General features: G+C 37.4%; 1 protein-coding gene across 3 annotated transcripts in view; it reads right to left on the minus strand.

Moving 5' to 3' along the window:
- The window catches only part of NBEAL1 (neurobeachin like 1), a 112,834-nt gene extending 92,416 nt beyond the window's left edge, over positions 1–20,418 (minus strand). For 2 of the 3 annotated variants that reach the window (XM_058186923.1, XM_058186949.1), the window contains exons 1-3: positions 20,296–20,418; positions 19,036–19,561; positions 1,227–1,318 (exon numbers count right to left, since the gene is read on the minus strand). In XM_058186923.1, coding sequence (XP_058042906.1) covers positions 1,227–1,318; positions 19,036–19,086 — 143 coding nt within the window. In that variant the 5' untranslated portion in view covers positions 19,087–19,561; positions 20,296–20,418. Of the gene's footprint in view, positions 1–1,226; positions 1,319–15,362; positions 15,540–19,035; positions 19,562–20,295 lie in introns of all 3 variants that reach the window. The other variant, XM_058186932.1, reaches the window with a different exon arrangement.
- Between the last annotated feature and the right edge of the window lie 4,983 nt (positions 20,419–25,401).

Here is a 25,401-nt window from a genome sequence, read left to right on the forward strand (position 1 = left end):
TGTCCAAACTGCCATACAACTCCATGTCTTTACCAATGAATAAGCTCCACTAGAGACCACAGGGACTGACCTTTGAACAAGCACACAAAGAATTCATTCTGCTAAGAGAATGCATTATCTAAGGCTAAGTAAGTACATTCAAAAAGCACATTCCAAGGTCATTTCCTGGTTTAGAGCAAACAAGAATGTTTACTTGACTCTATAATTTAACAACTCAAAGCCCATTTTTTGAAAAATGTAAGCTAGGACAAGAAATACCAGTGTGGAACAAAGGAAGAATATCCTAATGTAAAATAAAGTTGATTAATACCACAACTTTACCTTGGGGCATTGCTGATTTTGATCATTTTGCCTTCTGTTGACCTGTAAGGTATGAGATGAAACGGACTGGAACTTTTGTGTGTCAAGTTCCAAATATATTTTGGAGGAGAATAACAGCTTAGGTCTTCAGGCTATGTGATGTTTGTGCATTTTGTGTGTATCAGGATCAACACACAGGGGGCCATGAGCTATCATTTGTATATTCAAATCTGGGGATAGTATATTGATGCACATGTGCAACCCCTCCCCCAACTAAATTTGGCAACCAACAGAAAGCCTTGCTCTCCTGCAGGTCTTCTGCACAGAAAAATCAGCAGCTAAGATTTAAATTTTGGCAGCATTGTTCCATTTACTGCTGCTTTACATTTTAGATTTGCATGTGTGCATGACCGTCCATGAAGGGAGGAGTCAATATCCACAAGATGGTGTGCTCATGGTCATGGTAAAAGCTCTACCCCTTTTGTACATATGGCAATGTATCTATGTACAATTCAATCATGATACTAATCCACCACCTTGCAAATCTAATCCATTTATATCATGGTGTGTTTATATGTGTATGTGTGTGGAGGCACATTTTGAGTTCTTCAAGAGAAGTTAATATAAAATATGATTTAAAGAGATAATAGAGTTAAGATTAGAATAGCTTGCATTTTCCAGTATGAGCATTAAATGGTGAGGGAAAAATTAAAGAAGCACAAAATGTGGAGACATTATAGATTTTATACATTTTATCAGGATTTAAGAGTTGACCATCAGATAAAAAGATGTGCTGAATTCTTCACTCTGATTTGTGCTTTCATTACAGTATGCATACAATACTTGATAAAAGTATTATCACAAATATTTTTATATCTATTTAGCCATGTTATAGATCAGATCAAATAAGATCTATTTCAACCTACCGAGTGGGCAGTTTTTCAAAGTCCACATCCAGAAACTGCTCATAGCTAGAAACAAAACTGTCCAACCATAGCTTCAAGTAGTCTGGATCTTTCTGTGAAGAAAAACAGACTGGTTTAATATATTGAAATTTTTTTTTAATCCCAGAAATATTTGAACATGTTTTTGTACCTTACTTGCTCCGGTATATTCTTTCCGTACTTCTGACATGACTAATTTAGATGTTTCTCATTTAATCATCAATTCAGATAGTATATGTTCATGAACTCATAAATCCAGCTCAATTTAAAAGAAACTTTATGTTTTACCCAACTGAATGGAAAAGGAGAAGCTATTTACTAAATTGAGAAAAACCTGGTCCAACCAATCATTTAAACAAGACATGAAGAGTAAAGAGAAAGACACAGGTATCAGTGGTAGGGTGTGTACATTAAAAAGACACAGGTTTTATACCTATCACTTAAAGCAGCTTACAAAAAGGTAATTGGAAAAGACTTGGATATCAGAGAGCTACAGCCAGCAACATACTGAGTGAGATGGATTAATGATTTGATCTGCTTCATAAAATAAATCCAGCAACAATGTGATGTGTTTCAATCCGGCTTTATATGTTATACAAACTTAGCTTCTGCAGTCTGCACTAAGTCAGTAGCTAGTGTGAAGAGCGAACTGTAGTTTGCCTAATAAATTATGATCAAACCTTGTAGTGTGAAATCTAAATCAAATAAGTGTAAATAACTATAGGTTTAAGATATCCTTCAATATTGGATCATGCTTATCAAGGCATTACACAACTAGTTTATTAAAAAATTACAGCACATTCTTAAGCCATTGGGTTTCATCTCTACAATAATTTTCTTCTGCTTATTATTGCAATTAACTGGATAAGCAGTTCATGAAAATCAATACAGATTTTGCAATTCCAACTTTCAATATCAGATATATTTTGTAAATATAACCACATTTATCTTTTCTAGAGAGCTTCTGAGAGTCACTTGCTATAAAATCCTTCTTCTGCACACCTTGGCACCAGCATCTAAACATCTTACAACATGAAAGGAAAAAAACATTCCTTAAACATGGTAACACAGTGATTTTTTTTCCTGTTGGGGAATTTAACTAGTGATAAAAAGTGGACACACTTTCAGTATCCATGGAAATAAAGAATCTTTCCCAAAATCAGGAACATGAGAAGCCATTAAAGCTTCATTCCAAGGCAAAAATATATCTTGAAAAATCAGACTAGGAGGGTGATTCAGTTCCAGAGTAAATAGGCATCCATCACAAGACTCGTGTGATATTTTTAAAACATTTCTGTCTTTCCCAGATGACAAATCAGTATATACACAAACGTGGCAATAAAGAACATGCCAACTCAGAGAGCTAGAAAGTTGCCTAGATTACAATGTCCTCTCACAAGAAAAGCCAATGATGCAAGTGATTACGCTGCTGTCTTATTTTTGCTATAAGTTTTCTTGGCTTTGACATCACAAACCTCTCCATTTAAAGGAAACAACTAGGAGGTTTAGTTGTTCGATTCTTTATTATGTAGCTCCAAAATTATTTATGTTGCTCCAGTTAAAAGGGCATTGAATTATTTTAACATCATAGTAAGCAGTCAGGAGAAAGCCAGTTTGGGCTACTGATTAAGACATCAAGCTAGAATAGCAATAACAGTAGCAGTATCACTTAGACTCAAATACTGCTTCATAGTGCTTTTACAGCATCTCTAAGCAGTTTACAGAGTCAGCATATTACCTCCAACTATTTGGGTCCTCATTTTACCGTCCTCAGAAGGATAGAAGGCTGAGTCAACCTAGAAATCAAGGATTGAGTTCTAGTCCCGCCTTAGGCACAATGCCAGTGACCTTGGGTCAGTCACTCTCTCTTAGCCCTAGAAAACAGACAATGGCAAACCATTTCTGAAAAAGCTTGCCAAGAAAACTGCAGGGACTTGTCCAAGCAGCTCCAGACACAAGTGAACAGAAGGAAAAAAAGTAGGCAAGACCATTTTTTAAATTGTTCTATTCTCTATTGAAAGGCAATGAATAAGTGCTGTTTTTGCAACAATCTATTTACTTCTAATTTACCAGAAGGCAGGGAATAATTGGCATCATATTTTACTACTACAGGGTTTTTTTTCATTCAGGCAGAACACACCCACATCTATTTATATAGTGCCATCTGTATACAAGGGCACTTTATAAAACGCAAAATGATAGATGCCCCAAGAAATTTACAATCTAAAATGCAAGTATTTGTCATTAAATCTTCTGGTTACTATTATCAACAAATTAATGTTGAAGAAGCAATGACAAGCATGACAAGTACAAATGTTTGGTTAACTTTGAGCAAACTTAACAAGATATAATGCTAAAAGACCTTGTTTAGGTAAAGCAGAAACAAACTCGACGGAACAAATGTAAAAAAATTATCAATCATTTCAAAATATTTTAACAATCAATTGATAGGTGGATTTTTTTTCCTTGATGCTTTTCTTAGAATTATTCAATATGCAGGGTTTTAAACAGATTTGCTAGTACCAACTATAATCAAGGTATATCACCTTTCATAAAGTAAAACCTCCTAATTCAGTAGCCAAACAAATTTAAAAATATATAATCATCACCATCATTCTTTACAACAATCAAAAACAAGTAAAACACAAGTTAAAACAATTCATTACAATCCCAAAATATAATAGCATCATATGAAAAACAGGGCATGTCAGTAAAATAAAAACAAAATCCCTCAAATAATAATTGAATCAATACAACAATCATGTTTAAAAGAGAAATACAGCTCTGCTTTCCAACAACAAATTAAACCATAGTAGCATGAAATCGTATTGCTCAGTCTTCCCTTTGAGCCAAAAAAGAGGTAATTCAAAGGCTGAGGACTCAAGGAAACCACAGTTCACCTTTATCTTTAAACTGAATTAAACTTTGAGCAAACTACAATTTGTGTCTCAAAAGCACATTCAGAAACAACTGTTTCAGATATGTCTCTGGGGCATATATGGACAGCTAAAAACAGGAAGGAATTTGATGAGCATAAATAGAGAGGGAAGCTACCTGTAAATCCCTTCTGTGTTTTATTACTTACTGTAAATATACTTTTCCACAGATATAATGTGGAACGCTCTGTATGTTTTTATTGTTGAAATCACCTTAAAGGTAGGACATTTGTTTCATAACAAGGAGACTCAGATTCCAGTTCTCACCTGACTGGAGGATTATTTTTCCATTCAACCTGCACCCCCCACCCAAAGAAGTTGCTAAAGACAGAGAGACAGAATTTTATTTCAATCATTGACTAATAAAAATACAATCAATAAATGAACAACACAAAACAATCTCATAACAAAATTAGCAACCATTAGCAAAGCTTACACATAAATATATTTATTTATTTTTTATTTTATGAGCCATGGTGGCTCATTGGTTAGAGTGCAGTACTGCAGATTACTTCTGCTGATCACCAGCTGCCAGCAGTTTGGTAAAATCGAATCTCACCAGGCTCAAGATTGACTCAGCCTTCCATCCTTCTGAGGTTGGTAAAATGAGGTACCAGATTGAGGGGTGCAATATGCTGACTCTGTAGACCGCTTAAAGAGGGCTGTAAAGCACTATGAAGCGGTATATAAGTCTAAGTGCTATTTTAATTTTAATTTTAATACACAGAAATAGATTCATCTTAACAGATAGTGCCTCAGAAATTTAAATAAAAGAGATGTAATCAACTTGTGGCAAATGTTCCTGTAGAATTGGGAATACAGAAGAACACAGGTTGTGGAGTTGCTGTGGAGAAACATTGTAGGAGGGAGTTGCATCTACACTGCCTTGTACTCTTTGGAGAAAAATAGTGTATAAATCTAACAAATGGACAAATAAATACATACATACTTCCATGCAGGGCTTCATTTATTAGCTGAACAGAATAGTCTCTAGGCTGCCCACATAAATTCCTATACAGAATAAGTTGCAGGCAAGATGATTGGGGCTCCTATTTCAATGCCCCCAAAATGACCTACTAGTACAAGTGGTCTTTGTTTAGTTTTGTATTGATTAAAACTGTTGGTTTTATGACACAAGCAATGCCAGGTAGAAAAGGAAGAGAGTCGCTAGGCGGCCATTAATACTGCCACTGAATTAACTGCATCTTTGATAGTTGTAAAACTCTTGCTAGTTTTCAGAAACTCCACAAAAGTTGAATACTGGAAGTCAAGAAACAAGGAAAACTCAGTAAAAATAGTTCATGGGAACTCACAGCCCATGGGCCAAATGCACCTTGTGCAGGCCACGCCCATGCCCGGTTTCGCAAAGGGAGGGAGTCCCAATACGTCACACGACACCACTGTGACATCACGAGTTTTACACCCCTGCTCTAGGGATAAGCCATTTTGCCACTGAACTGAAAACACTTCCACTTTCCTTGTAAAGAAACAGAGTGGCAGGCCGAGTAAATCAACCCCTACCACATCAGAAGAGACAACTACTGTAATTTAGGGAATCTAGAGCATACTCTCTGGCAAACACAGCCGTATCAATGATCACAGCCAAATGAGGTAAGCATTTTTTTTCTTTGCCTAATGTCAGGGCCCGCCCAGGGAGTGTCACCAGAGAGTCTCATTTTGTCAATGACTAATCCATCAATCAGGTCTTTATTATGATCATAGACCAGCAAAAATAACTTTTCAAAAGTAGGCTTATCATATCTAAAGAAAAAGTATATAGATAGTCCTTGAGTTATGACCACAATGGAACACAAAATTTCTGTTGCTAAGTGAAACATTTATTAAATGGGTTTATCCCATTTTATACGACATTTCTTGCCACAGTTGTTGAATGAAACAATGTTAAGTCAACACAACTGTTATGTGAATCTGGCTTTCCCATTGACTTTGCTTGTCAGAAGGTCCCAAAAAGGGATGTCTGCAGAGATTCTCAGTCATCCAGGTCATACTTGTCTCAAAGGTGCTTTTTCAAGAGACAACTAGACTTTTTTCCTCGAGGAAAAACAAAATGTTTTGTTTCTTATCCAAGAAACTTCATCAGATGAAATTTGTTCTTCCATAAGGAAAAAGTCCAGTTGCCTTTTGAAAAAGCACTTTTGAGTCACAAAAGGGGATCATATGACCCCTCCCAATGTTGCAACCATCATAAATATGAGTCATTTGCCAAGTGGCCAAATTTTGATCATGTGACCATGGGGATGCTGTAATGGTTGTGTGAAAAATGGTGATAAGTCACTTTTTTCCGTGCCACTGTAACTTCAAACAGTCACTAAATGAACTGTTGTAAGTCAAGGACTACCTGTATTTTTATGAGGTTATTTTAAATGGACTTAAAATCTAGCTTTGCCTTTGGATTTGGAGTAATCTTGTAGAAGCTTGTCTCTGGAGTCAGAATGACTTCTTCAATGTTCTGGTTTTCAAGAGAGTTTTCTAATACTTGAAACAATTTCAGAAATACTAGGAAAAAGTTATCCTACTAAATCAAACCAAAAGCATTTGTCATTCATCATTCTTTGATCAATGGTGCCCAAATGAATTTTTAGCACACATACACAGCAAGAAACCAAGACAATGTTGGATTATTCCAACATTCAGTTCACTGGTTTCCTGTATATATTTAATTATAAGGAGACAAATACATGGCCCATGAACATGGATGCTGGTGAGAGAAGCTGTGTCACACCCAACATGACTTTATTGCACAAATGATATGGATTATGCATATATACTATATGTATATAGTTTGTGTCATGATAACAAACGACAAATAGCAAGATGCATAATCCATGTGGCTTGGATGATGGCATCATGATTTGTGAAATATGGTTGTGGTTTCTATCAGATGTTATGATCATGAATTTATCTAGTTGCTTTTAAAAATGATCTTAGCCCACAATTCTAACTACATACAATTTATTTAAGGCATTTCCACACGGCTTTAGCCAGAAATAAAATCCTAGAAGAGCTTTACCACAAAGTATTTATTATTTATTTATTTATTTATTTAATCGCATTTTTATACCGCCCTATCTCCCAGGGGACTCAGGGCGGTTTACAGCCTAATAAAAACATACATATAAATACAAAATAAAACACCAATTAAAAAACTTATTAAATAAGGCCGAATATTAAAAAATTGCGATAAAAATAATAAAACCCCGTTAAAAGCAAATTTAAAATTTAAAATTCTAGTCCAGTCCTGCGCAAATAAATAGATGTGTCTTAAGCTCGCGGCGAAAGGTTCGAACGTCAGGAAGTTGGCGAAGTCCTGGGGGAAGTTCGTTCCAGAGGGTGGGAGCCCCCACAGAGAAGGCCCTTCCCCTGGGTGTTGCCAGTCGGCACTGCCTGGCTGACGGCACCCTGAGGAGTCCCTCCCTGTGAGAGCGCACGGGTCGGTGGGAGGCAATCGGTGGCAGCAGACGGTCCCGTAGGTAACCCGGCCCTATGCCATGGAGCGCTTTGAAGATAGTTACCAAAACCTTGAAGCGCACCCGAAAGGCCACAGGTAGCCAGTGCAGTCTGCGCAGGAGAGGTGTCACATGGGAGCCACTAGGGGCTCCCTCTATCACCCGTGCAGCCGCATTCTGGACCAACTGGAGCCTCCGGGTGCTCTTCAAGGGGAGCCCCATGTAGAGAGCATTGCAGTAATCCAAACGAGATGTCACGAGAGCATAAGTGACCGTGCATAGGCCATCCCAGTCTAGAAAGGGGCGCAACTTGTGAACCAGGCGAACCTGGTAAAAAGCTCTCCTGGAGACGGCCGTCAAATGGTCTTCAAAAGACAGCCGTCCATCCAGGAGAACGCCCAAGTTGCGCACCCTCTCCATTGGGGCCAATGACTCGCCCCCAACAGTCAGCCGCAGCTGCGGCTGTCTGTACCGGGGTGCCGGCATCCACAGCCACTCTGTCTTGGAGGGATTGAGCTTGAGTCTGTTTCTCCCCATCCAGACCCTTACGACCTCCAGACACCGGGACAGCACTTCCATAGCTTCGTTGGGGTGGCCCAGTGTGGAAAAGTACAGCTGAGTATCATCAGCGTACAGTTGGTACCTCACACCGAAACCACTGATGATCTCACCCAGCGGCTTCATATAGATGTTGAACAGGAGGGGCGAGAGAATCGACCCCTGCGGTACCCCACAAGTGAGGCGCCTCGGGGTCGACCTCTGCCCTCCCGTCAACACCGTTTGCGACCGATCAGAGAGATAGGAGGAGAACCACCGATAAACAGTGCCTCCCACTCCCAATCCCTCCAATTGGTGCAGCAGGATACCATGGTCGATGGTATCAAAAGCCACTGAGAGGTCTAATAGGACCAGGGCAGAGGAATAACCCCTATCCCTGGCCCTCCAGAGATCATCAACCAACGCGACCAAAGCCGTCTCTGTGCTGTATCCGGGCCGAAAGCCAGACTGGAACGGGTCTAGATAGACAGTTTCATCCAGGTACCAGGGTAACTGACATGCCACCACACTCTCTACAACCTTCACCACAAAGCGAAGTTTGGAGACCGGACGATATTTACCTAATACAGCTGGGTCCAGGGAAGGCTTCTTGAGGAGAGGCCTCACCACCGCCTCTTTCAAGGCAGCCGGAAAGATCCCCTCCAACAAAGAAGCATTCGTAATCCCCTGGAGCCAGCCTCGTGTCACCTCCTGCGTGGCCAGTACCAACCAGGAGGGGCACGTGTCCAGTAAACATGTGGTGGCATTCAACCTCCCCAGTAACCTGTCTCCCCAGTACTAATATGAGAATCCATTGCGTAAAATGTAAAATACTTGAACAGAACAAAAATGAAATAAGATGAAAATAAAAAACACTTCCTTATAATTTTTATATTGACATCTTGGGTAGCCTGGAGGATTGCCAGTGAGTGAGTTAAGGAAAGACCAAAGGTAAGATATGAGCAAACCAATCTGCTTCTTTGTTCTCTGTTCTGTGATTTATTGAAGTGACTTGTCACTAAGCAACCATTTTGTGACAGTGAAACTAATTTTGAATATAAAATTTCCTAGGAGAATACATACATGAGAAGCATCTTCTACTGCCTGATATCTACTGCTCTTAATATATTTGTATGATTTGCTAGCACTAAACAGACAAAACTCTAGTCTGACAACTCACTCAACACTCTCCTCAAGCAATTCAAGCCAATCATGTCATGTCCCATATAAGACATAGATTCTGCTGAGAGATTTTAATGGAGTCTTGGTCTTACTTATATCCAACTTACTGTCTTTTTGGATTTCAGAGATAAAGGCAACTAGCTATATCTGGAAATTACCCAAAACAGGAAACCACAACTCCTAGTTTTATTCTGACTTGAAAAGGAAACAAAATGTGCAAACGAGATATCTGCAATACAATTAATGATCTCTAGACAATTTGTTTTCCATCAGAAACAAAAGTTTTAGAAAGCAAAAGTTAAATGTGAGAAAAAGGTGCCTTCAATGGCCTTAGCAAGAGATTTATTTTGCATGAACAATATGCCATGCTAACCAAGATTTTTGGTTATCCAAAGCCAAATCCCAAAGTTGTCCTAATGGTTCTCTCTTCTCCCCTCTACTACGGTAGAAATACAAATTCCTGCCTTTAATTTGTCTGACGCTTTAAAAAACTGATTCCTGTCATTAATTTGGATGATCTTGTGAAATCTGCCAGATAAAGTAATTCATCTCCCTTGCCATACCAAAGAAGGATGGGGAAGACCACCAGTTACTTTAACTGGCTTTTAAGATCTATATTTCCCAAAATTTTGAAGAATCACCCATAGTATCAATTGAGCTTCAACCAGACTTGATGATACAATTTGAAGAGCGAAGTTCAGCACAGTTTATTTTCCTATCAGGAAGTGCTGGCTGCTATAAACAAAAACTGGATCAGCCGGTGGCTATTTTCAGTACAACATTCCACTCTCTAAGAGGAAAGATCTGTCACTTCTCAAATCAGAAATAAACCATTTTGCATCGTAACTCCACCAATCATTACATTAGTCACTAATCATATTCTAGCCATGTTTTAAAATAGTAGATAATAATTTCTAATCACTGTTTCAAAAGTCAGTGTTTATTCAAAAATTTATATATTTCATGTATTGGAACTGTAACCCTATTCCAATATATTGGACAGAGTTGCATTCCATGTAGTTCTTGATTCAGCATGTAAAAGTTTCCATCTTTGATAATCCCCACATTAAATTCTCATGTTTCACTTGAACCTATGTGATTAGCAACAGCAGAGGAGAATCAAGTTTAAGTTCCAACTCAGTTCTCAGATATTATGTAATGAAGAAGTAATTTTAAGAATACTTTCCCAGACATTTCAATCCAATTAAATTGTTCTAAAGCTTTCTAAAGAAATGTATTTTAGTATGAGACACTAAAGTATCAGGCTGCTGGTATAGGCTTCTCCAGAGATAAAGAAAGGATCAACTCTGTTTAAGCGTACTCAGCATACGCCCCATTCATTGAAAGAGGAAAAATTAATTATGAATTAGACCTCATTTGTTTCTGCTTATAGATAATTATGTGCAATAGATGTAGTTTACATCCAATGTACTGAATCTACTTTCTCTACCAAGAGAAAGAAAGTTTGTTTTCTATAGTCAAGTGTAGATTTCTTGTAGTTCATGCAGATATTATTTCTGTAATTTCATAGTAACTTGAGTCTAAGACAACTTGGTCTCCCTCTTCTCAAAAACAACTATCCATGTTTTTAAGGGTTTTTTCCCCTTTGAGCTATCTATACAAAAATTACAGCCTCATGAAAGTATCACTAGCAAGTGGCTCCCGAGATTAGGATGAGGGAAAATTAAGACTGTACAATTTGCTAAAAGCAATATGAAGCAATTCTACCTTCCAAGAAGTAGCAGCTCTTATGCTATTACAGAAGAATTAGTTTTCAGCTAATGGAAACTTTAAAACATATCTTCAAAGATATTTTGTATTTATTTACTTAGAAAAGTACTTAACTTTATCCTGACTAAGTATCTATATCTATCTAAGGTATCTAAGTATGTATAATTTCACTTTAGATTATCTTTTTTAAAAAGCTCTCAGTTATCCTGAAGCTTTTTAATTTAAATTTATACCTTCTTAAGTACAATTTTCCCCATCCTCAATGTATTATTTTGTATAAACCGGGAGACCATGAGGTCTAGTCCTGGCTTAGCCACACAGCCAGTTGGGTGACCTTAGGCCAGTGCTTCTCAAATAGTGGGGCGCGCCCCCCAGGGGGGGCGCGAGGCTCCGTAAAGGGGGGCGCGTTTGACCTCGGCAAACACTGTCATAACAAGCTAAGCCCTGTATTTACAGTCGCGCGGGGGGCGCGAAAAATGTTTTCTTCTTCCTAGGGGGGCATGACAGAAAATAATTGAGAAGCACTGCCTTAGGCCAATCACTTCACTAGCCCTAGGCAGGAGGCAGTGGCACTTTTGAATAATGGATTTTTAACCAACACAACATACATGCACACTTTTAAGCCCAGAAATACAAATACCCAGGCACAAACAGAGCAATGTGGTATATGCAATGCATATACCACATTGTGCAGACCAAAACAACCACCACGCAAACACATGGCACAACACAGAACAAACTCATGAGGACAGGATTCAGCAGTTCATCTGCATCTGGAAAACAAGACTCACTCTTTTGAACATAGCAAAGTTCATATTCTGGACAGAGAGAACCACTGGTTTGAAAGAGGAGTCAAAGAGGCCATCTATATTAAAATTGGAGGAGGGATAAGACACCACCTATCTCCTGTTTACAATGCAGTTGTTTCAGCAGTCCCAATCATTTACACTCTGATTCAGGTGACCCTGAGAATACAGATAAACCCGAGTGGCCTCAACAATTCTCAGAGTGCTAACCCTCATACTGCTAATGATCAGATGACTGCAAATAATATAAAACCTTTCATTCCCCACCAGTCAGTCAGAACTGAAGAAGCTTCTTGGATGAGAAGCAAAACCTTTTCAAAGAAAAAACCAAGAAAGTCCAGTTGCCTTTTGGAAAAAGCACCTTTGGGACAACCATGACCCGGATGATTGACAATCTCCATAGACATTTCAGAATAACTTTGCCAAGAAAACTAATTGACTTTCCAAGCAGTCTTGAAGAATCAGACATGACTGAACCAAAGGGGAAAAAAAACCCTAATCAATTAATTGTGCAAGGCCAACTGTTATACATTAAATTTTCATGGCGATGAATGCATGTCTTTGTCATGAGAGCTCATAGTCATGCCTGACAAAGATCATCAAACAACAACAGAAGAATGTTGAAGTGATTTAATGTTTATAGAATTCCTAAGAAAGAATACTGAGGAGTACCCAAGTGAAGCATCAGCTGGGATCAATTATTCTGAGGATTCAATTACAAGGACAGACTTTTCCAATCATCTGCGTCTGAATCCCTGCATCTTCCTCTTACCTCTTCTACCTTTGGACAGCTCTCTTTGCTACAGCAAATGGGTGAGAAGGGTTGTGGATGACATGACTGAGCATATCTCTTTCACTTTCTGAAGGAATTTTGGTGGGAGGAAAATTCCTAAACAATCGGGTGACTGTTGCAGTTGTTCTACAAGAAATCCATTACCAGAACCACAGACTACTTGGTGACAGACACTTGACCACTATAAAAAAATGGCAAGGCTTATAATGGGGCTGATATTAAATGTATGTAGGAAGGGACTTGGACTTTGCTTTGGGGAAAATATGGAAGCTTTCAGATTCAGGTTTTCCCAGATTTGCCAATATGACATCTCTAATAAAACGGAACTTTGAGGAACTTCAAGCCTTGGAGGTTTTTTTTCGTTGGGGGTATTTTGGAACCCTGACAAAAAAAAAATCATAAACTAAGCAAGCAGAATGATTTTGTGAAAACACACCTATGAGAATTCAAAACTTAGCCTAATGTGCAAACATAGAATATTGCAAAGAAGAAGAAAAAATTATTATTTTTTGGTTTTGAGCTCCAGCTTTCTCCAGGCAGACAATGGTAGAATCCCCTTTTTAGACATCATGTTAAGAACTAATCAAGCAACAGATGGCTCTCAGTTTATCACATCTGTTGAAAAATCAGCTTTCTGGCTTTGTGTAACACATGGATTGTCCCTTACTGTCCCTTGTTACAATGAAAACTATGGATTGTATAACTAAGAAAAAAATGTGAAAACACTTGACCTATCTGATAATGTTCCTATATATTTGTGCAGACAGAATGCCAAATAATATTTAGTAATTAAGAATTCTTCATCTGTTGGGTACTCCCCACTTAGTTCAATCCTGATTTTTTTGTAACCATTGTTTGGTTATAACAAAAACCACAAATTTGGCTTCATCCAAATTTCTTGGCTTTTAATAATACTATTAATACTATTAATAATACTATAATAATAATAATAATAATACTATAATAATAATACTATTTAAGGGAGTTGTATAATAGTATTAATTAATTCAGAAGTATATACAGTACATGATTCTAAGTAGAATGTTTACCATTTTTTAAATATTTAAATCCAGATATTCAAATATAAACTTTTCTGAGTAAGAGTTCACCCAAAATATGAGAAAAAAATTATTCAAACTTCAAAATAATAGGTTTCTACTAAACAGTAATCTTTACAGAGGCAAATATCTTTCTAGTTTTTCACAACAAGTGTCATAAAACAAAGACTCAGCTCATCAATCAATGAAAAAGCATTTACATAGCCCAGACCTAGGAAATCAAGTCAAAGTGTCAAATAATTGCCATCACTAGAGCTTTTACTTTTATTCTTTACAATAAGAATAATTCCAAAATACTGAAAAGTGAATAGCTCTTCTGACTATTGGGAGAACCAAATATTTCATTTTAGTAGAATTATAAGGATGAATGGATGATCAATTATAGAAATTTGGCATATGGTTGTGACAAGGTCAATTCTGGAATCAAAATAAACAACACACTCCATTTTCCACAACAGTTAAGGCTTCAAATCCATCATAAGTTTCAGAGTAGAATGACTAGACTACATAGTTTTGATTTCAGATTAAAATATAACCCATTTCCCTCTCCCCATCCTGCCTTTGCAAAAGGATTAGATACGGCAGAAAGAAATGACACTAAATACTGCAAAAAATAAAATAAAATGCAATTAAAGCAGAGATCAGTTTATGAAATTTTTGGTAAAAAATGTTTTTATGTTGTTGTACAGCAAATTGTGCCAATGGCTCTACACCCATGGCATTCAGCAGCACCCATAAGTCTTTCCCAAAGAGTTGTTCTCTCCCTTCTCTGCCAGATACACTGACCTAAAATGCAATTAGGATGAATTATATCTAGTAATTTCTTTGCCAAAGAACCTTATTTGCTTCCATTCCAAAGCTCTAACCACAATTTCACTGACAAAAGTATTTGTAGCACAACAGCTGTCTATTGACCTATGCCTACAAAGGCTTTTAAATTACTCTGGGAACATTTCAGGACATTAAAGTTGCTGGTTCAATAGCTTTTAAGGAGAGAGATCTATGTATTTAAAGTATTCTTTAAATACTTTCAAGGAAAGTGTTTTGAAATTTTAAATTCTAAAAATGTTTTAATATGTTGTAATATATCAGTCTTTTAAACATTTTCTGAAAAACAACCCTTTACCTAGTATAGATTTTATTAAACCATTTCTAAGGGAAAAAAAATAGCTTTCTAAAATTATCACACAGCTGTCATATGGTTTTTCCAAATACATAAAAATCCAATAACTTCACTAGCTCACATGGAGAACTAAATGAGGCTCTCAACAATAGAAAGCAAACATCCTACGGGTGTACTTGGGTGCAAAATAAGAACCTGAGATTTGATTTATACCCAAACACAAACATCTTGGTTTCAAGAACACTAAATTTTACAAATAAAAATTAGCAAACCTTAAAATTACATAAAAGAAATGAAATCAACAAACACTGTTCCATATTTATAGATAGAGTAAAAAAGAACATTTATACAACTATATAATCTTAACGTGGTTTATCATGCTGTTTATCATGATGGGGAAGATCGTCATGTGATTTGAAAGCATTTTATCCTTGAAATCTATATTTACTAATCAGATTTACAACAAAACAGTCCTGTCACTTAACTTTTCTCATTGCCATTCTCAGGATCTGCTCACAACGACTTCCATCAATCAGCCGGCTTTATTTAATAAGCAAGTTTTCAATGCTTTCTTAAATGTATCCAAAGGTATAGAGAGCTGGAGACAATTCCATAATCATGGATCCAAGTCTTGAAATGCACACGAAGAGTGGAGTAAAAATCTGAGAGGGAACGGAAAGGTGACTCTGTTCCATTGATGCTTCAGCTAATAACTTATAGTGACACAGGACAGGGACCACTGAATTTGGCAGATATTCAATAAATGGAAATGACTATGAGGAACTAAAATTTTTCAGGATCTTTAAACTGATAATTACAATATAGACCAATCAATGGCTTTTGTTTATAAATCCATAACTAGTCAAGTATTTTCTCAATCAAAAACTTTTAACTGTTATCAGCAACATATATTGATTCTAGAGCCTTTTTCCAATAAGTGATTTATATTATTTTCATAGCATCACCCAAAAACATGCTGAAGTGAGAGAAAGTATGTTCTCATTACTGTTTTTTTGGCACAACAATGACTGAATTGAAGAATTAGAAGACTTTTGAAGTTGCCAATAGGAAAATACACTGGGCTAGAGGAACTTCTGCCAACCTTTAAAAGATTTTTTTCCTCCTTTCTGCAGGATATTTTCTTGACAGACCAATTTTTTCTTCAACTACTTTTTAACAGGAAGATATTATAGGAAGATATTTAAAGAAACATCTTGAAAAGGAATAAAGTATTCATGTAATGTGCCAAATTACCAATTTGATATAAAGAAGAAAAAAAAATATTTAAATTTTCTACAGAAATCCAAAATTCACTCTGGTCAAAGTTCTAATAGTTTGAAGTTGAAAAAATGTGGAGACGGATTTTGCAAACCTCTCAAATTTTAACTGCTATATACTGGTATTTAGTCTGTGGGACATGGTAATTTTAGCACTAGGAAAAAGCCTTTATATTGACTTGGGTACTTAAAATTTTTGTTTGGTTTCATAGTTTACTATATTTAAAATAAATCTATAAGTCTTAGATTCACAGCCCATAGCTTTAGGATATAAAACTCTGCATGATTACAAAACAGGAGCAAAGTGCCATAATTTTCCATATCTCTTTGTTGCCATCTAACAGTCTGCAACTGAGATCTAGCAGCCATTATTAACTTAGTTATTATACAATCCATGGAATGCAGTAGCATGTCACGGTAAGCCAGATTCTTCCAGTTATAGCTACTGTTCATCAAGGTCTACTGGTATACCTATCTGGCCTCTCCTACAATGAGGGCAGTGGAACAAACCATTAAAGCTCTATCATTGATTTATTTCAACACGTTACTGGCTGAAAGACAGAAATTCAAGATTTGTTCTTGGCTTCCAATTCCTAGTTTATCTGAGAGACAAGCTGGGAAATTAGTTTACATATCACAGTAAATAACCAACAGAAAGAGCTCTGATTTGTTCAATCAATACTTGCTGGCAACAGAAATTCATGCAAGCCTGAATTCTTCAGAATGCTGGTTTATCAAGATGGGGAAGGTAGTCATGTGATTTGAAAGCATTTTATATTAGGCTTTGATATGAAAAACAGATTAAAAATGAAAAACAGATAAAAACAATTTATTGGTTTTAATGGGGTTCTTAGTATTTATATTGTTTTTATCAATCTGGCTATTGAATAAGTTTTTTATGTCCGATTTTAAATTGTATTTATATGTTTGTTTTTAATTGCCTGTGAACCGCCCTGAGTCCCTAGGGAGATAGGGCGGTATATAAATCTGAAAAATAAATAAAATAATAAATAAATAAATAAATAAATTATTTCTACTATTTATGACAAAAACTCATACAATTGTTTCTCTAATGCTGTAAACATATCTTCAATATCAGCTTTGTACTTACTTAGCCTTCCTCAAGTAACTGCTCTCACATTCCTTGCATTGTTAGAAAATGTGAAACTTGTAGATCCAAAACAAGAGACCATTCCAATAAGAAAATTCAGAGGCTGATTTAGCAATACTTGTCAGCAATAGTTATGAATTTAACTATTATTTAAAACTAAAATTAAATTAATAATCATATAGGGAGATGCCAGTACTAAGTGGAAAAGGAACCAAAGAATGTCATGCATCATTGCAAAGCTATCATTAACTGAATAAACCATGAAAGTTATACTAAAGATATAGAAAGATATACTAAACCTTAAACCAAGCTAATAAGCTACAATGAGCAAATATACACATTGCTTCAAATCAAATAACCACATCAATATATGAAGTCAGTAATAGTAGATAGAGAGTAATTGTCTTTCTGATATCTTAAAATAATCTTGGAACATATTGCAACCTACAAAGGTACAGTAAGAAGGAACTGGCTCGTGTCCATTCTTGCATTAAAAAAGCTATATACAGTTCACTGTCATTCTCTTAGATCTATATACCACATACATAATCACTGTAACTAGCTTTGTAAAAGCAGATAGGATGAACCACACAATATTTTGGTGCATCTCAAAAGAAGTAATTTCTGAAAAAAACTGGATGCTTTTTGTCACTAGAATTACCACCTTGTTTATTTATCAAATTTACTTGCCACCTATCTTGCAGTTCAGGTGACTCTGAGCATTGATCATGAAGAGTTATCCATCCTGAGTTTTAGTTATGAAATTTAGGAATCCTTCAAGGTTGTCTTCTGCAATGGGCTATTCTTCTCCCATCACAGAGCAGATAATCTCAGTTACCATGTTTAGATCCCAGATAAACTTTTTCAGATACTTTTTCCATAAAACAGCTATCTTAAAAAAGGATAAAATATGTATTTAATTAAACTTTCCTATTTGAAAGCCAGTAAATTATTATCAGAAAATATTTATATGTAAAAATAATGCACCACTTGAAAACAGAAGTGATTAAAATTCTTAGGGTAAAAAAGTTAGAAATTGCTTCTATTTTATCAGAATTTTTTTTAACATGATGTTAATAAGTACCTGCTCATAAGCTTTGTCAAACAACAGGGTATTTATATTTGAAAAGCTTGCCAGCTTAGGCACCAAAAACTAAAAATTCAACAATAAATCTTTGTTCAAAGAAGCATTTCTGCAGCTTTCTTTTTGCTACATAATAATGAGCACACAAATGTCATAAGTTCTGTACAATAAAGCTGTTGAAGAAATTGCAATAGTTACAAAACTAAAGTCAAGGAAGATAAAATAAATGTACTACATAACAAAACTAAGGATAATTTCTAGAAAGATGTGATGGTGCATAAAATTATGTTGATGTTCATATATTATTTTGTTAGTAGGCAGCTATTTCTTCAGTTTAAATCTTTTTCAACATCACCCATCAAATTTACACAAGCCTAAGAATTATTTGTGCAAAAACATGTCTAAGTTTGCCAACGCATCTACAAGAAATTACTAATACAAGGCCTATGGCAAGCATGATGGTATGGCCTGCATATTTATTACCTTCACACTTTACAATCTGAATAAACAGAAACAATTATAATCTGTGAAACAGAACTGAATTATTGGTGGTTAATTCATGATACTGGAAAATACACTCTGAAAATATTTTATCATTATATTATGCAGCATCTCTATTGTAGCCTTAGCTATTCAGCATCTAGAAAACAACTGCAACAAATGTACATTTTTTTAAAAAAAGTTACCTTATTACAGTAGAGCATCCAAAGTTCATAAAGCCTCTCCCTGGATGCCATCCTACACTCCCTCTTATTTGGTTGGAAGTATCCTCTAATCAGGATCCAAACATTCTCTGTTTCAGTTTAAACTATTGGCTTTAGTTCATGGACTCAATCAAAGAAGAACAGAATTAGTTTCTGATGCCACTGCACAGTTTAAATAATAAAGTGTGACAATTTCCCCTTTCCTTTTCATTAATGGCACTTTGGAAAATCTGTCCTTTTCCAAATGAAATTAAGCTTGTTGATGGATACAGAATATGCAAAAAAATAAAGGAAAATTCTTCAACTCATAAATATATTATAAGAACCATGACTCCAAGAGACTCCAAGGAATGTTCTTGTGGCTTGATTAAATGTCAGTATAATCCCATTTAATTTTAGGTCCTCATCATCTTTTCAATTGTGATATCCTGGGATACTTAGTAGATGTTAGCAATAACAGAAGATGTCTTTTTAATTCTCCAATAAGGCAAACAGCATGATGGGATACCTGCCAAAAAGAAAAGAAAGACTGTCATTAAAAAATCATGCATTTGGAAATATAAACCCAATTTCAATCACTCAAACTGCTATCCTAATTAAATTATATGAGTGTTGACTTGCTTTATTTCTTTCAGGAAAGATGCAAATCAAAAACACCTTGCAATAATCTTTTTTTCCCACGTAAGGCTCAGTACTTCCACACCGTGTCTCTAATGCTTTCTTTTTAATGCTGAATACTAAACTTCAAAGAAAGGGTCTCCCCTTTAAGCATCAAGCATTGATGAACAAAATGAGATGGTACCCTGATTGCAAATAGGGTACCCTCCTCTGTAGACACAAATGTAATTCCTCACACTCTTCCAAAAGTAAATAATCGGAAAGCCAATCTAGCGTTCCGGTTTCCAATGTTTACCCTCCGGATTTTCACCCCCTCTTACTAAAAATGCCTCCTCTCGACCCAACCCACCCTCGCCACCGCTTTTTTCATTTGCCCTGGCAAGTTTTACTCCAGGGTCGGCGATAGATTTTCCTCTCCTTCGTGTTCCCTTCTCGCTCCGAGCCCTCGGCTCCTCCCCGCCCAGGCGAGCCCCACCGCCAACCCTGCGGTGCAGCATCAAGAGCGAGATTCCCTCCTTCCCGGTTCCTCGACCCTCCCAGCCTCCGGGACCCATTTCCATGCTTTGCCTCCCCGTCCCCATCGCTCCGCACTAGCCTCCTCGGCGAGCCCCCGAAGTAACTTACCGGGGACCTCGGGAGGAGATTCCCCGGAGAGAGGCTTCGCCTGCCACAGTCCGATTCAGCCCCGACGGAGGAGTCGGCTGCTGCGGCTGCTGGCAAATAGGAAGCCACATCGCCCGCTTCGCCGCCCCGCCCACATTCCAGCGCTTCCTTGGCTGCCCCGCCCGCTTTGCTCCTCACCACACCCGCCCACTCCCTTTGCAGGCGCAGGATGATGGTGTCATCGGAAGAGCCGGTAGCCATCTTCCTTCCTGGCATTTGAGTTTCCCCACTTTCCCCCACCCCAGCGCTTCCGAGTTCGCAGGAACTTTTTCTTGCTGCAGGGGCGTTCGTGTTCTAGCCTTCCTATTTTCCCAGAATGGAAGACGAGAGGAAATGAACAACTATTTAAATGTCTTGGATCTTAGGATCTGAATGAGCACGGAGGGAGGAGCAAGGAGGAGCAGCGCCCTACGGACGCCGCCCTATTCACATTTGCTTAGTTTATTCAGCGCTGAGTGGCATAGCTCAGGGGTCTCCAACCTTGGCAACTTTTTTTTTTGTCACAACATTATATACAAGCACATATATATATAATGAAAGAAAACAATAGGACAGGAACAGCATGCACTTTTGTGCACTTATGCACGCCCTTATAGTCCTCTTAGGAATGGGGTGAGGTCAATGGTAGACAGTTTTTGGTTAAAGCTTTTGGGAGTTTGAGAAGAGACCAGAGTCAGGTAGTGTGTTCCAAGCGTTAACAACTCTGTTACAAAAGTCATATTTTCTGCAATCAAGATTGAAGTGAAGTGAAGTGAAGTTGAAGTCCACAAGTCTTAAAGTTGTCAAGGCTGGAGACTCCTGTTCTAGCTGAAGTGGTGTCCTACAGCTGATCAGCTGCAAAGCAAGATTATTTTTTTCAATAAGTTATTTTGGGTAGTGGGACAGTTGGCTAGACATACATAGAGATATAGTAATTATAGGTGCTTGTTTTATTATTTAGTATCCCGCCTTTATTATTTTACACATTACTCAAGGATTATCTTTACTTATAATTATGCAGAATGGAGAAATCCTATTTAAATACTAGTAAGCTCTCCTGTTAGCACTATACTGTACCAAATAACTAAGGAATGCCTTGCAGACTTGGCCACCTTACTGTTTTATACCTCCAGATAATTTTTGATCTAAGTAAATACATTGAGATGTTTTAATTGCTTTCCCAAGCAATGCTTAAATGAATCCAATAAAAATTAATGATACCACATCCCTGCTTATATTGGTCAGATTTGAATTCAAATTCAAAATAATGACAAACCTATGCAATATACTATACCTTTCAGAGTTAGGGTGGGGATCCTAAACTACCATAACCCCTTTATAGGAGTCGTCTCTACTTATACGAGTCGCCACTACACTTCTCATTTTATGTTATGTTACAAAAAACTGTTAACATGGGAAAAAAACTCAAGAATATGTCTTCTATTTTCAGTTACCATTTATTGCCCTTTGCCAAGTGGAGATAAAGTACCAACACAAGGTAGTTCTTTGTGACTCAGTGTGACAATATGTAATAGTTAACTAGCTTTTATTACTTCTAAAACTATCTGTAGTTTCTAAAAACATTTACTTGGAAAACAATATAAACTATGTGTAATGTAATTATTATTTGATATTTTTATTGCTTTGTCATGGATGCACTTGGCACACAAGATGGATTTGTGCAAAAGGTCCTCTGGCCATGACTGCTACCTATTTTCCAGCAGGAGCTGTGAGTTCACATAGACCTGCTCCCCAACAGCCTATCATACAATTGTGGAAAGCCCTTCACCCCCCCCCCCCCGAAGAATGAAATATTTAGGGGAATATTTCCCCTAAAGGAGAAATGGAAACAAATCTTAAGGGAGGCAGAAACCAGCCCTAGTTTCCCTGCCCCCAAGCAGAAACTGAGGAGGCCAGCTTTTAGAAATGCAAATTTGGGAATCTGCTCAGAAAAACTGGGTCAGACAGGAAACTCCAAATAAGCAATTAGGCAAGCTAAAAAGGTTGAGAGGATTAGCTCAGACAAGCACCTAGAATTTGCAAATTTTCAGCCATGACCCCATAGGAATCTGATAACAGCCAATAGAATATTAAAGGACATGTTCTTGCACAGGAACAGGAAGCTCAAATACAAAGCCCAAAGGTATAAAAACCCACCCACTCTCAACTACATTTTGTCAGCTCCACCAGAACCACAAACCTTGGTGGTTCTGTTCATCAATAAATGGACCTTCTTTCCAATCAGTCTCTATGTTGTTTCCAGCATCTTTCTCCCAGCTTGGAACTGAACCAGATGGATTTTCCTTTCAACACTGATGACACCAAGAACAATACCAGTGACTGACCTCTCCCAGTAGTTTCAAATAGCTATTATATAGAAGGGAAGAGAGATTTGAGTCCTGAGGCAGCTCTTATTCCCCACTAACTCTGATCAACATCAATCAGGAAAAAAGGGGGAGAACCATAACAAAACAATGCCCCCACTCCCACTCCTCAGAGGTGATCAGCAAACTTCCAGGTCAATGGTATCAAAAGCTGCTGGGAGATTCACAGATGCCAGGATGGATATGCCACCCCCATCCCAAGTCCTCCAAAGGTCATCGACAAATGCAACCAATGCAGTTATCTGTGTTATAGCTCAACCTGAATCCTAACTGAAAAGAATCCAGATAAACAACCTCATCCAATGTCCTTTATAGTGGGAGCCCACCTCCTTCTCTGCAACCTTTTTTAAAAAGGGAAGGAGATTGGACAAAAGTTATCTAAAACCAAAGGGTCCAAGGATGGCCTTCTGAGGATGGCGAACCACCACCTCTTTCAAGGCTTGTAAAAAGGCATTAGTCCAAACTCCAGGTGACAAAACTACAGCAGTAGAACCTCTGTCCACTTGCTCACAATTGACCACCTCAAACTCCTCCTAGATAACAGAGCTAGGATGTGACTTGGCTATTTCAGCTGGAACTGCCTAGCCAAAGTCCACTCCAAACAAAGACAAGAGACTTTATCCAACAAATGCCTAGAATATTTCTAACCATTGTCGACATTATTGTTGACTTTAGCAGAACATTTGTAGATTTCTACAGCCTAGATGGCTTCCTGTAAGATGTCTGTTCCAAAGTTGAGCTAACTTAAACAATATATGTATCTCTGCCAAAGGCTTTCAAAGTTTGAATTTGAGATATCAAGGATTCTTCTATTCTGACTATATTTACTGCTTCATCCAAGCTCAAGTCATGCTATATGAATAATTTCTCTTTCTGAATGGTGGAATATACACTGCTCACAATCCTGTCCTTTATAAACAACATAGGCAGTTCTCCAAATTCACATGTTTAAGAAAGTCTTTTTGGCATACAATCAACATAATCTCCTTTACTCTTTGAATCCTGATATTTAAAAAATGCCTTTCAAAAATTATGCCCTTCTAGGTGTAGGAATTTAGCACCCACCCCCCTCCTAGAAGAATGAAATATTTTAGAAAATATTTAAAAGGCAGAATATATTTCCCTGGATGAGAAATGGAGAAACATGTTTTAAAGACAAAGCAGCTTCCTGACTCCCCCCCACCTTTGTCAATGGGCCATTAAAAGCCTCAGCTAAGCTCACTCATTCTCCCCACCTTTCTCAATGGGCCATCATCATCTGCAACATAATAGAACCCATCTAGAACAGAAACTCACCACATGGCACCTGGGAAGATTACATCAGCCAGCAAGGCTAGCTAAGACCCCCACCCCCTGGGAGTCTGACAACCAATCAGGGTACTCTTCCTGTGCCCCAGAAAGTTCAAAGCTCAGAAAAAGCATAAAACCAGGGAGCACACAGGATCTCAGCCCTTTTCTGTTCAGGATCTCAAGCCATGTGATCCTGACCACCATTAAACCATCTTTCCAAGCAGTCTCCATGTTTCCAGTGTCTTTGTCCCCACTTGGAACTGAACCCAGATGGATATTTCTTCCAACATAGGATCAAAATACGAAGAAAAGGTGTCTATTATTGTTTGTTTATCCACCTTCTGCATAAACAGGAACAGATTATAAATCATCTCTGCCTGTTTGCAAGCAAAATACAAATAAAGCTCTGAAGTTTATTTTCTTCTTGCTAGGACCTGCAAACAATCAGACTGAATTGAAGCGCTGGAGCCAATTATTTGCAGTTTTCTTCTGTGAGCAGGACACAGGAGATTGGAAGTGAGGCCATTTAGAGTACATTCATTTTTGACCCAGAGTAGCTTTCATTAGCCCAGCATCATCCCAAGGCTCTACCTTAGATCTGAGGTCCCCAGACAGTTTGGATGGCAAGCAAGTCCTTTTAGTCATAGGAAGGGAGCCAAGCACACACAGCGACCAGTGTATGTAAAGTGATTGTGAAATCACTTTATATAAAAGTAGCTGTCTAATGGGCATCTGCTGGCTATCAACTCTCCTTAAAAGCACAATATTCTTATTCCACATTGTAGCATCCATCAGTTGTAGCACTGCAGAAGCCAGATCTAAGAAGATCTGGAAAACCACATCTCCATTTCTGGTCTATTGGCTTTCCAAAGACTTTAAATCACTTTAAATTATAAAAGTATATATTGCTATTTGATTATAAAGCTTTTGGTCTTAAAATGTTGAAGTATATGTTTCCTTTTCAGTCTCATGTTGAAACAGTAGGTCATGCTTAGTCAACCATTCATGCTATGTTAATATGAAATTTGCAGGATATTTCAAGAATGGCGAGATTCAGGAGATCAGCCTATAGAGGGAAAGCTAGATATCCTGTAACTTTTTTGTGCATTAAGCCATCCAGAGTTACCTTATAGCAGAGATAGCTGGCATAAACATTTAATAAAGAAAGAAAAATTAAATATAATATGTAAGCATTTCAGCACTAAACACAAAACATGAATTTACTGATGCACATGTATATGCATGGGGAAACCTATCTTATAAAAGAAATTTCTCTCCCTGCAACATCAGAAAAAAATGAAATGGACCAGATTCACAAATCATTGTATCAATCAGTTATAAAAAGAAATGTAGTCTTTCACAATTGAATACATATTTATGTACAAATAGCCATAAGCACATAAGTAGTATCACC

Source organism: Ahaetulla prasina, chromosome 1 (genome assembly GCF_028640845.1).
Source record: "Ahaetulla prasina isolate Xishuangbanna chromosome 1, ASM2864084v1, whole genome shotgun sequence".
Taxonomy (NCBI): Eukaryota; Metazoa; Chordata; class Lepidosauria; order Squamata; family Colubridae; genus Ahaetulla; species Ahaetulla prasina.